Source organism: Poecilia reticulata, chromosome 22 (genome assembly GCF_904066995.2).
Source record: "Poecilia reticulata chromosome 22, P_reticulata-male-v2, whole genome shotgun sequence".
Taxonomy (NCBI): domain Eukaryota; kingdom Metazoa; phylum Chordata; class Actinopteri; order Cyprinodontiformes; family Poeciliidae; genus Poecilia; species Poecilia reticulata.
In genome coordinates, this window is record NC_088851.1 from 17,441,803 (window position 1) to 17,454,460 (window position 12,658).

At 39.2% G+C, this 12,658-nt stretch overlaps 1 protein-coding gene across 1 annotated transcript; it reads right to left on the reverse strand.

The window, feature by feature from the left end:
* Nucleotides 1–8,127: 8,127 nt before the first annotated feature.
* Nucleotides 8,128–11,269, reverse strand: LOC108165849 (uncharacterized). Its single transcript, XM_017302642.2, has one exon. It carries the CDS (start codon nt 10,685–10,687, stop codon nt 10,124–10,126), a length of 564 nt encoding a protein of 187 aa, XP_017158131.1. The 5' UTR covers nt 10,688–11,269; the 3' UTR covers nt 8,128–10,123.
* Between the last annotated feature and the right edge of the window lie 1,389 nt (nt 11,270–12,658).

Below are 12,658 nucleotides of genomic sequence, written 5' to 3' on the forward strand. Positions count from 1 at the left end.
CCTTTTGATGTTTAATATTGTTTTGTTGCACTTCACACCGACGGTAGAATAAGTGTACATCTGATCTAATCTTTTGGTATTTTGCCTCAAATAAGATACATTTCAGCCTTAATAGCACTAAATAAATTTGCCTTTAATTAGTTCAGCCTTTATGAAGTTTATACACTTTACACTTTGGTAGAATTACATGTTATCCTTCTGGAAGGTGAACCTTCACTCCAATCTCAAGTTTCTTTATAGGTTTTATATGTCTATGTTTGGTATTTAAATGAATAATCTGGAACAATGGTTAAAGTTTTGGTTCATTTCTAGAGTTCAGCTCCTTCATTGATTCATCTGACACACCCTGAGACTTTTGCTTTAAAAGTCTTAATAACCTCGTTGCTTTAAGTCATTGATTTTATCTGTGCAGCACTTTGTTGCAGCTGTTGTTCTTAAAGTGCTTCATAAATAAAGTAGCAGTAAAAAAAAATAAGCCAACGAGGAACTACAGGAAACTATAAGAGGCAGCTGCCTCTTACAGTTTAGGCTGTAACAGTAAATAGTCCAATTAATTACCCACCTAGCAGGAGCTTGCTAGACTCCCAATGTTACTCCATACAATCCAGAAAAAGGGATGTTTCTGTTCAATAAGTACATAAAATGTCTAGCAAATTCAGCGGCTCCTTATTCTTTATTTTTGCCCACATCTGTGGATCAAAAATCCTAAATGGTAAATATTCCAGATAACACATATAATTCTATGTTTTGTGAGCAATAGTGATAATTAATGAAGTGTTGTGGAGAAAACTGGCAGGTAAAACAGAAAATGCAAAGCCTCAGTTTGCACAGTGTTGCCTTCATACTGGATGTGATTAATTCACTTTGCTGCATTTGAAACAGGTGGGGCCTCCCATAGGTGCCAGTATTTTAATTATCTCCTCCCAGGGCTATCTCCATGGCAGCCTTTTGGGTGTGTGACCTTCTGTTCATAACAGCAACCTCTCTCGTTTCAGAAGTGCACACCTCTTTTTCTTTTACACAATCCTGCTTGTTTCTAATTTCGGGAAAACAACGGTACTCATTTGTGTGTATGTTGCGTTTAATGCAGTTTGATGTTAAACTAGATAAGATTTTCACACATTACCCTACTGCATGGGGGTGTTGCTGTTCTATGGAAATCATTCTTGTAGGCAGTTGTAGAGCTTTGAAATGCAGTGTAGGATTATGTCAGCTTTACATAGTGTGGAAGCTTCATAATCTTGATTTCCAGGACAAGAAAATAATTTTTCGTTTCGTCCCTCGGCAACTACATTAAAGCAGTGTTAGTGCAGAGGTCTGCCATCGCGAGTCACAAAGAACCCTGTCTGCTCTTTGTACTGGCGTTGTGCGGCTTTTAATATTAACTGTTGATGAAAAAATGGATAATAATGAAAAAAAAACATCTATATTCAGGGAAACATAGGATTTTAATAATCTAATACATGAAAGCCTTTTTCAAAGTGACTAAATATTTTAGACATATCTAGCATATAAATGTTGAGAAAATTAGATATAAATATCAGAATTGGTATTTACTTTTCAAAGGAAATATGTATTTTTAGAAGGACTCCTTGTGGCTTTATTTAAAAACAGAAAGTAAGTATTATATATGGATAAATGGATGAGTGACCATTTTTTGGCAAGACAGAAACAGGACGGAGTGAGTACTTGTGCTACAGCACTCAGAAAGCATGGATGAGTTCAGTAGAAGTAAACATATGAAGAGCCACTAACCAGCCTCTGTGTCTGAATAACTTTTTACTCAATAATCTTGGATTTAATAGAATGAGCGTCTAAATTTGAGGGAAAAGAACACAACGCAGTTTGTGTCATGGCAGTAACGCATATCCTGAGCAGGGAGTCGAAAGCCAGATCTTTGAAGTACCTGAGGTTGTTTGTGATTATAAAATGTATCAGTTAAAAAAATCTGTTCTTTTATGGCTGTCTTCCTCCTTATTTATCCTCTGTCAACACAAACTGTCTGCTGGTATACATGTATCACATTACATCAAGAAAGGCTCTCTCCAAATGGTCCTGCAGCATGTTTAGCCATGATAAATCATGATAATTAGCTTCAGATGTGATTCCTTTGTCTGAGCTTAATGAGGGAAAGAGTGTCTGTAGCTACAGTCTGATAATATGTCAGTATTTTAATTTTCCTTCCACCCAGACTCTGTTCAACAAAGGGAATGTTTTTATGTGTACGATATCTACAAACTGGCTTATAGAGTTTGATTGGCATGTTGGATTATGTGCTTTGAGTAACATTTTTGACAAATTCATTACACCAAAAGTTTAAACTTTAATCTGTAAATTACAGATTGATCATCTCAAATAACTAGACTTGCACAACCATTACAATGTCAAATAGGTTATTGTGGTGACAGAGTTGCTGGGAGAAACATGTATGTCTGTGCACATTGGAGTACAATTGCTGGGCAGAACAGCAGAAATTATAACATAAATTAATAATAAAAAAAACTTCATTTGATAAAACATCGAATAAATCTTCATGACATGATTTCAAATTGGAATTGAAGAGTGTGCTACTGCTTCTTTTTAACTTGGGTTGCCATTATAATCCACTGAAGTCTATGTTTAGCTTTCCAAACAAACCACCGCTCTTCTCCAACTCTCTTTCCTGTGCTCTCATTTCTTCTTTAATGCTCATTCACTTTTTTCTTCATTTTGGCTACAGGAATAGATAAAACTATTTTGAGTTACCGGCCTGAGCACAACTATAAAGGAAAAACTGCAAAGTTTATAATAGAAACTGCACAGCAATTTTTGAGGGTTTATCTGTGGCACTGTTTCTTCTCAACACTTTCACAAAATCATGACCCTTCCATATAAAAAGCCTTTTAAATAATAAAGTCGGCTCAATAAGCAGTATTTTATGGAGCATGTTTATGTTAAAGTAAAAATTCTACTGCTTCCAGCTTTTTAGTTGGCTGTGCAGATGCAACGTGTTTCTCTTTGTCAGTCTTTAGAAACAGCAAAGAGTAGAAGCTTTGAAGTGAAATACAAAGGGCGGACTTGGCTTCTTGTTTGGGTGTGTGATGTATTTTAACAGCCAGGTATTTAGAACAATGAGGTAAGAGCTGATGTCTGTTATTAGAGCTGATAAATGGAGGTTATGTGGAAGCGGGTTCTGGCCTGGGTTTGCACTGCGACCCTGACAGAACCTGACAGGTCATTCATCCCCACTGGTGCATGAGTCATCCATCCCCACCATGTTTGGCTTCAAGATGTAACAACCACGCCTCTACGGATGCTCTGCTCAGGATGACTGTGCCTTCTCTGCCTCCTTTTCCTGCTTTTCTCTCCCTCTTCTAGAAACAGGAAGACTGAGAAAATGTCCCTGCACTTCCAACCTGATCTCCAGTCAGCAAGCTTCATTACCATTAATCCAATAAAAGAACTGTCCTTTTATTTATAATTTATTGTATTCTCTTAGAAGTATTTTTATTTTAAAATGTACAGAAACATTTGAGGCATTGAAATTGAGGACTGAATACTGCTGCGTTTCATCTAGTTTTAAAGTTGCTATTTGGACCCCTCAGTAGAATCAACTTAATTTAGACAATAGTTTGTAACCAACAGAAATGCATGTTTTTATATAAAGATGTCGTGTTTTTGTATTTTGCTGTCAGTCATATATTAGTGAAGATAAAATCTTCTGTGAGAGATACAAGCTTCCGAATCCAAATGTCTCCAGTGACATCACATAAGACAATAGATCAACTGTACATCTTTTACTCTCTATTTGCATTATTGTTAAAACAAATTCATCCTTCAGATTTTCTGTAATACCAGCCAGTAATATGATGGTAAAGCTCGTGTGATGCCATCAACCAGGAAGACAAAACACAAATACAAAGCAAAAATGAACAGTTTCTTCTTCATGTTCGTGGCAATAGCAGCTTTATGTGGAAAAGTATAAGCTTAAAATTTTAAAATGAATCAATGTCTCTAAAAAGATCTCTCAGACGTGTCATCATTATTCAGCTGGTCATGTACAAAAATATCAAGAAGCTTTTAGCTAATATGTTTAATGCACAATGAATCATATCTTGTGTATATGAGTTCTAGGTTTTTAATGAAAAGCTGTTAAAGGAGGAAAAATACTTCAGATTAGAGTCGAAGTCGACCTTCCAGCAGGACAACAACCCTTATTATACAGACAGAAATGAAATGGTCTGCATCAAAGCATATTCAAAAGCCAGAATGTCCCAGTCAAATTCCACACCTGGTTCCTATTGAGAACCTGTGAGAAGACGTGAACATTTAAAACTCTCCATCCATTCTGTAAAAGTTTAAGTCATTTCGCAAATTTCAAATTTTCACTTTTAAACCTGCTCCACAATCATGGACTACTTTATATTGACCTATCACATAAAGTTCCAATTAAATGCATTGCAGTTTTTTGTTTTACTGTGACAAAAAGTGAATATTTTTGCAAGACACTGCATTACAATAAATAAATAAATTGTTCTTCTAAGAATTGATTGCGTGAATAGTTGTGACCCATTTTCTTCCTTTTGCTACTCAAACAAATCTTATATTAGACTCTTTTGAAACATATGACTGAGTCGACATCAGATAATTGAATCATCTGCTTGGTTGAATAGGTTTGAGAGGCATGAGGTCATACGCCGTGCGCTCTGACTCAGATGCAGCTCCCAGCAATAACCGTAAGCACAGATAAAACTCCTCCATCAAAAGAAACCATAGGACCCATTGGCTATGCATATTTTAGGACCAAAAGCGTAAACAGACACCAGTCAGTCGCTCTTGTAATTATTTCCTGCTGCCTCCTCTGATGAATGAACCTCCTGTTCAGCACACAACCTTGGCTTTGATTCTGCAAATCTGTCACGCTGACACAACAAGGCCTGTCATCACTGTTTACATCAAAGTGAGGTGCTGGCTGCTCAGCGGAAATCAAATGATTTAATTTGGATCGCGGTTGTGAATAATGGCTGTCACTGACACCACAGAAGTCGAGCCTCTCATCCAAGCGATTCCCTCTTTAAGACAGAGCGGAGTCAAAATAGCAGCAAGCAGCATTGTGTAATGTGCCTCTCTGCTCCGAACTGAGCAACGACAAGAGAACTCAAATCGATACGCCTCCCTCACACTCTGCCGAGAGAGAAGAGCAGGTGTTGGTGTTGTTTCCACTTTGTAGTTCGTCACGTGTGTGCGTGTGTGTGTGTGTGTTTTTTTTTATGAAGTGGAATTGTGGCACAGTCTGTGAGATGAAAACGTGTGAACCCTACTGATCATACAGCTGCATAAACAGTGCAAAAGAGTCTCCTTAAATTTGATTAAACACTTAATATCACAAGGCTGGCTGTAAACTGAGGTCCCTGTGCTGGCGTTGCTCTTGCTTCTGTTGTACCTACGCCTTCACAAGAAACAGAACTCATTGTTATACACTCTGAACTGAGTCACTGTTCATTTAAATTTCTCTAACCATGCTTGAAAGAACATGGAAGATGTTAAGTGAAGTAAAATAAAATTTATTTGGACTTGCTTTAGCTTCATTTGTTTAGATTAATTGTTGTCAAACTTTTTTGCAAAACTACCACCATATTCTTTGGAGACTCCTCAAACATTAGCTTAAATTGATGTTAAATCACACAAGAAAATCAACACATTATTACCCATTTGCATGTTTGTAGTTAAAAAAATATCTGAGCTCCTGACTGAAAAAGTAAAAGAAAAAATTTAGGAAGACCTTAATACTAGAATACAAACGGCCGAAATGGGTTTCCTCCGCAGGGTGGCTGGGCTCTCCCTTAGAGATAGGGTGAGAAGCCCGGTCATCCGGGAGGGACTCAGAGTAGAGCCGCTGCTCCTCCACGTCGAGAGGAGCCAGTTGAGGTGGCTCGGGCATCTGGTAAGGATGCCTCCTGGACGCCTCCCTGGTGAGGTGTTCCATGCACGTCCCACCGGGAGGAGGCCTCGGGGAAGACCCAGGACACGCTGGAGGGATTACGTCTCTCGGCTGGCCTGGGAACACCTTGGGGTTCCCCCGGAGGAGCTGGAAGAAGTGGCTGGGAGAGGGAAGTCTGGGCCTCCCTTCTGAAGCTGCTGCCCCCGCGACCCGACCCCGGATAAGCGGCAGAAAATGGATGGAAATGGATGGATGAAGTTGGATGTTTCCCAGTGCATGACTAGGTTCTCTCCAGGCACTCAAACTTTGTCCTTTAATTCATGAGTGTTTGTGTGAAAGTTAGTTGTAGCTCTTGTTAAAATACTGTATGCATAAGTCATCAAATCAAAAGCGATTTATTGTCTAGACGTGCTTGTCTAGGGCCACAGAGAAGCTGGAGCATATCTCCAGAGATGTTTTACGTGAGAGCCAGCAACTGGACAAGACATGGACATGGCAACCGGACAAGTTTCCAAGGCATCACAGGGCAACACATGGAGAATTAAAAAAATGTATGGACACACTCATGGTGAAGTTCAAGCTGGAGTGATAACTTAACCTTGACTGTGGGATCAAGCTGAAATATCCAGTGAGAACACATGTCTGAATACTTTTTTATTCAGAAAGACTTCAGATTGGGACTCAAACCCAGGATTGTTGCCTCTGCAAGACAACAATCTTACTAACTGCACCACAAAGCATCCAAAAGGAAAAATCAATCTACATTAAATAAATAAACACTGCTGAATCCTATTTCAACCTAGCCTGGTAAAAATCAACCTCTTGTCCTTCTCTATTTGCTTCACACAGACAGTGTGCGCTCTCTGCTGTTGCGAAACGATTGCTTCTTGGAGGTGTGGACTGTGCTGAGATTTTAAATCTTACCCACTTGCCTCCATTTGCCCGTGACGTTTGTAATGCACCAGGGAGACGCTAAGAAGCTTACTGGAAATCACCTGTGATGTAAAAAAAACATGCTCGAATGCTAAGCTAGAAGTGACAAGCTGAACGAGGCGGCTATCAATGTTAATATAATATTTTGAAGTGTGACCAACACTGACTGAATGGCATTGTTCACTTCCTCCACTGCCATTGCTAAAGCTACAGGCAGACTACAATTCAAAAACAGTGCAGAAAGTCTACATCATTATTCACAACTTCTCATTCTGTTCGCTGATTGGCCAGGTTAAAAATCAACTGGAGACAATCCAAGTCAATTGGAGCAAGCCCAGGAAAACTTTTCAGTCACACTTATAAAATGCAGGGTGGAAGCTGCAAATCCTTTGACAAACATTCAGCATATTTTAATGGCACAATAACTACTGCCATTTTAATGTTAAATTAAGTTTTCTGACATATCTTTGATATGACGTATTATTATTCATACCTCTTCTTTCTCAACAAGCAGAGAAAGATTGCTGTACTATAAAGCTTTGACATCCACAGTTATATTTGCACTCAGATTATGCCTTACATTTATTTTTTGACAGTTTCTGCAAGTGACTGGAAATACCCACATGCCCCAACCTCAGCAATAACTTCAAAGGTCTTAGGATTTTCCTAGTACTCTCCTAACTAGTCTGATCATGCAGTGCAAAACCCCCCCCCACAAATCCTATGGCTTTTCAGACACAGTCAGATTGGATTTAACATTATTTTCTCATCAAATCTACAATTTGAGAAGAAAATGAAGCGCAGCATGACAGCCAAAGGCACCTCTTCCCAGTTCACCTTCCTCTGTTTCTACAACAGAGTTCTCAAAATACTCTCCTCTCTTCCATGTTTTTATTTTAATATATATTTATTTGTATACATGTATTCAAAAGGGATAACGTACATCAATAAACATATAAACTTAAATGCAAATGTACCAAAAGGCTAGTTTTTATCGGTATTCCCAGTAGGTGATCTAAATAGGCGTCCAGATCAATGTGCTTGAACATCTCATCTCTTTAGCAATTTGGGCTTATTAGCTCTACATTACAGCTCATTTACATTACATTTACCTTGTAAATATTTGATACCATATGTTCCTCTGAGTACTACTACAGGCACAAGTACCACCAGTAGTACCTGTGCCACAGTTCGAGAAACATGCTCTAAATAAACAAATATATCGTCGGCGTACAGAATAACAGATAATTAATAGAAAACCATTGAAATTAATAATTTCCTACAGATGTTTATTTGTATGGTGGGATATAGTTACGCCTATTATATATACTGTAACTTTCAATAAAAATCTGCTATATTTCCACTAAAAGTTCAAGGCCAAAATATGTATGCCTGTCTTATATGTACAGAACCAAATACACATAACATTTACATAGTTATATGCACATACTGTACCTGAGCATAACTTAATAATGCAGGCTCTTTTAATGGGATAGAATCCAGAGTTTGATTAATCAAAGAAAGCACAGTTTATAGGCTGTATGTTAAAAAAATAAAATAAAATAAGTACCCAGCCAAGATGTGTATAATGGCTTCATATAAAGTTTGTTCAGGGTGACTGAATACTGAATGGCCCAACCAAATTATGCAGTGCATCTACTACCCATATGCTTCCCATTTTTTTTGTCTAATTTTACAATTCATAGACATAGGCTGGTTACTGATATGTAAGTATGTAACTTTAAATAGTAATGGCTTGAAAAGCACAAAAATTGACAGCATTAATATATTTAAATTATTTTTAATGGCATATGAAATTGTTTCCAGAATGACCAGTGTGATATCTGGCTGTATACAGTGAAAAAAGAAAATGTGATCCAACTTAAAAAAAAAAAAAATGTTACAAGTAGTCAAATAAGGCTTATCCAAGTAAATATAAGTTTATTAAGATGTCATGTAAAGCAAACGTAAATAAAGTAAGTTTGACAAACTTAATTTGATTACATGTAACAGATTACAGCATTTTTCTTTTTTAAGTTTGACCTCTGGTGGTCCTACCCCAGGTTTTGCTGCTGTGCACTGCTGATTCAGCTGGCTCAAAGATGGCTGCTACACTTCTCCCATGGTTACAAGAAAGACAAATTGAACTGTTCAGAATAGTTCCAGACGCAAACGTTACGGCTGGTCATGGTGTGGAAACTAAACTAAAGGTGCACCACTTGTCACTGTTTTAAAATGACACCTAACATCCTCTGACCTGAATGTCTGTAAAGCATCTAAGTGCAAGCAGGCTACTCAGGCAGCTGTAGCTTCACTAATTAACCAGCTAAAACCAGCTTGTTATTTTACAATATAAATGGAAGAACATCAAAAAGCATGTATTCATACAAGCTCTTGAAATGTACAACTGAAATTAACAAGCATTCAATATTTTTTGCCTATGTATATGTATTAAATTTAAAGTAACAAATTAAATTCAGGGTGCACATAGACATAATTTAGACATGAGTGAAATTGTGTGAGGTCTATTCACTGCTGATTTGCACATATGCATTTTGCTTTACGGCATGGTCTGAACTTAGACTAAGAATTAAAAATAGGTAGAAAGAAACACCCAGGGAGGAAAAACAGAATTTCATTGCTGCAATACTGAATTGATCAAGGATCTGTGAACTGGACCAATGTAAATGTAAATACAGCAAAAACGGTAGTATTCATATACCAGAATCTAACACCAGCCTATGTCTATGGTGAAATCTTCAGGCAATCCCATTTGTGGCCCCTTTTGTAACCTAAATGGGCCCCACAAGCAAATGCTGGCCTTGTAATATTGATTTAAAATGATAAATTACAGCTCAGTATAACAGAGTGTCCTACAAAACCAAAGACATAATTCTGGCCATCGTTCTATGTAATTTGGAAACATTTTTACCAGTTTTGTCCTCACTTTCGGGCAGGTAATTGGCTTCAAAGGTGGATTTAAGGCATAGAGATGTCTTAAAACAAAAAGGAAAGCATAGTACAGGGGAAAGTGATCTTTGAGGAAAATAGCGGTCCTCTGTTCTCAGGCATGAAATCAAGGTTATGAGTTAAGTATGTGCAGTTCAGCATCCATACGGGGGCTCTGCAAAGTGAGCTCTCCAGCAAGAAGACCTTTGTTGTAATCCGACCTGCGGCTTTGAGAATGTAAAACTTTACGTTTTTAAATAAGAGAGGATGCAGTGATGGGTTATAACGGGCGGCCCGATCAGACTCCTCTCAGCTCCGGCTTTAAGTCGGAGGGATAGTGGCTCCGTCCGCCGCCGCCTGCTCGGGGCCGCTGTTTTCGGTCACCGCGTCGCTCTCCTCCTCCGGGGTGAGAGGGACGCTCGTGTGCGTGTCACCGTGGGAAGATGCGTTCAGTTTTTCCGCGTGCGCACTTTCTGTCCCCGCTGCGCCGCGCGAGTAGACGAACCCCCTGTCCGCATAATTGCGCGGGGTCGTGGCCAGCCTGGTTTGGTTCACAGCCATGTCAGTCACCACCACTGTCTGTGTAGAGTTCCACTCTGAGACGCTGCTGTTCGGAGAAACTGCTGAGATGTTCGCGGTGGGGGAGACCCCTTCAGGCACCACAGGCTTCCCAGATGAGGAGGATGCGCTGGTCGGTTTCCAGATCAGACTGTAGTAAATAGCCAGGATAATGGCTGCTAAGGACACAGACAACACATATGCAAAAACAGTGGCAAGTCTCACCCACTTCTTGTTAGTCTTAGCAGCCATTTTAGCCTTTTTGTCCCCCGTGTAAGTGGCAGGTTTGCCTCTCTCCATGTTGGGCATGAAGTCCCGCTCTCTCATGTTGCCCCTGTTTTTCCCTCGATGCTCCACTACCCCCTCCGTCTTGAAGGTTTTCTCCTGATCCACTAGTCCAAGGAAAAGAGGAACCAGCGGGCCGAGGAGCAGGATTCTGCGCTGCTGCAGGAATATTTGGATTGTAGATGAATAGATTTCCCCTTTAATTTGTTTGATCTCGCTTCATTTTTTTTAGGTACCCGGTGCAGCGTTGCGTTTCATAACGCACGTCAAGCATCCACAGGGTGACTGCGCGTTTCAGCATCCGAAAAAAATAGATACTCCAAGGGAACATCTGGCTGCATGGGCCCGCTAGGAATCCACAGGATGCGAACTGATGTCATGCATTCAAAAACGATGAAGTCCTTCCAGTCCACACTCAGAGATATGCCTGTCTTATCCAGCAAATGAAGAAGCTGGCTCAGCTAAAAATACAGGCGAGGGGGCGGGCGGTGTCTCTTAAAGAAGTAGCAGCTGTGCGGCACCCCCAAGAGGAAAAGGGGGGAAATAAACCCCATCATCTATCATCACCTTTACATCAGGACGATGCATGGAGACCAGGATGTTGCGGATAAGCTGAGCGGTCTTTCAAGAGTTTTAGATGCGCGCACCCAAGTGGATAGGATGCCAACAGTGTCAAAAAATAAAATAAAATAAAATACCGATTTATTCATTTTAGTGAAGGAGTTATGTAATGTAGGTCTAAATGTTACACTACAGCCGGAGGGCCCGTGTGTCACACAGTTATTCATTTTAACCTCACATGAATATGTCCTTCTTTTTTTTCCTCACTGCTCAAATATATAAAGATTTATAACTTCTGAACTATTTTCAAAAGATTTTTTTTTCTCCCTGCCACAAACTTCACTGTAATTGGGGTTGAATGTGCCAGACCGCACTGGCCCAAAGTTGGGGTCTTAAGCAGAATTTGATTTCAAGCCCCTCCTTCAGTGGCTTTAAAGATGGAATCTGGGAAACTGAGGCCAGGTTTAATCGACCCCCTTTATCTATCTCAGAAGGATAGATAAATTGCTCAGATATATTTGTAAACAAAGCAAGGTGAAACGCACACACACAAAAAATACTAAATAGCATCAGACAGTATGTTTGTCTGCCCATATATTATACAAAGATTATTATTTGCAGTTTTACGAAGTAAACTTATCAATTCCTTGAAATCTCGACTGTATTTCTTTTAACAATAAATAGTTATCTTTATTAATAGCGCATGAACAAATATAAAATATTAGATCTCAGGTTTGTGTTAAAAAGTAAACATTTATGGTAGACCTTCATGGTTTACACTGACTTAGTTTGCTATTGCCTTGGGTTGGCTGTAGTGTCAGATAAAGTAGTGCATCTTTGTGAAACAAATGAAATTGCCACAGCCACATTGGTCCCTAGTTTTATTCCTGATGTATAACCCTGTTTCATATAACTTGTATACTTTAGTGAACGTCTTTCCCTTTTGCAACAGTTTGTCCAGCAAAAAATATCCTGTTCTTAAGTGCATCCTTTCAAGGTAGAAAATGCAAATGCATTTCAGATGTGCAATTACACACATGAGCCAACATTCAGGTTAAAGTGACACATTGGAAGAGGTGATAGTTTTCACTACCTTGTTTCATTGGCGGTATCAGGAGGGATAAGGGAGCATGTACATTTGGTCTCGTTAGGATAAACTGACCCTGCGGTGGTTCCCTAAATGTCCCTTCTGTGGTCCCTGTTCACAGCGCACTGTTTGCACTGGCTATTGCACAGGCAGGAGCTTCATTTGAATGGTATCCAAATACCCGGGGATCCTTTGTTAAAACAGAAACCAGCTTCCAGCACCCAACGTGGAGTGATAAATCAGGGAAATGATGCTAGATGATTGTTGAGGGATAATTTGACAAAAAAAAAAAATCTGATAAATGATAAATATTGAAGTTTGAAGCAAAACAACAATCAAAGCAAGTGAAGAGTTTAAAAAGAATA

Bases quoted from the DNA above. Each gene is read 5' to 3' on its own strand.
- LOC108165849 (XM_017302642.2), bottom strand. From the start codon at position 10,687: ATGAGAGAGCGGGACTTCATGCCCAACATGGAGAGAGGCAAACCTGCC.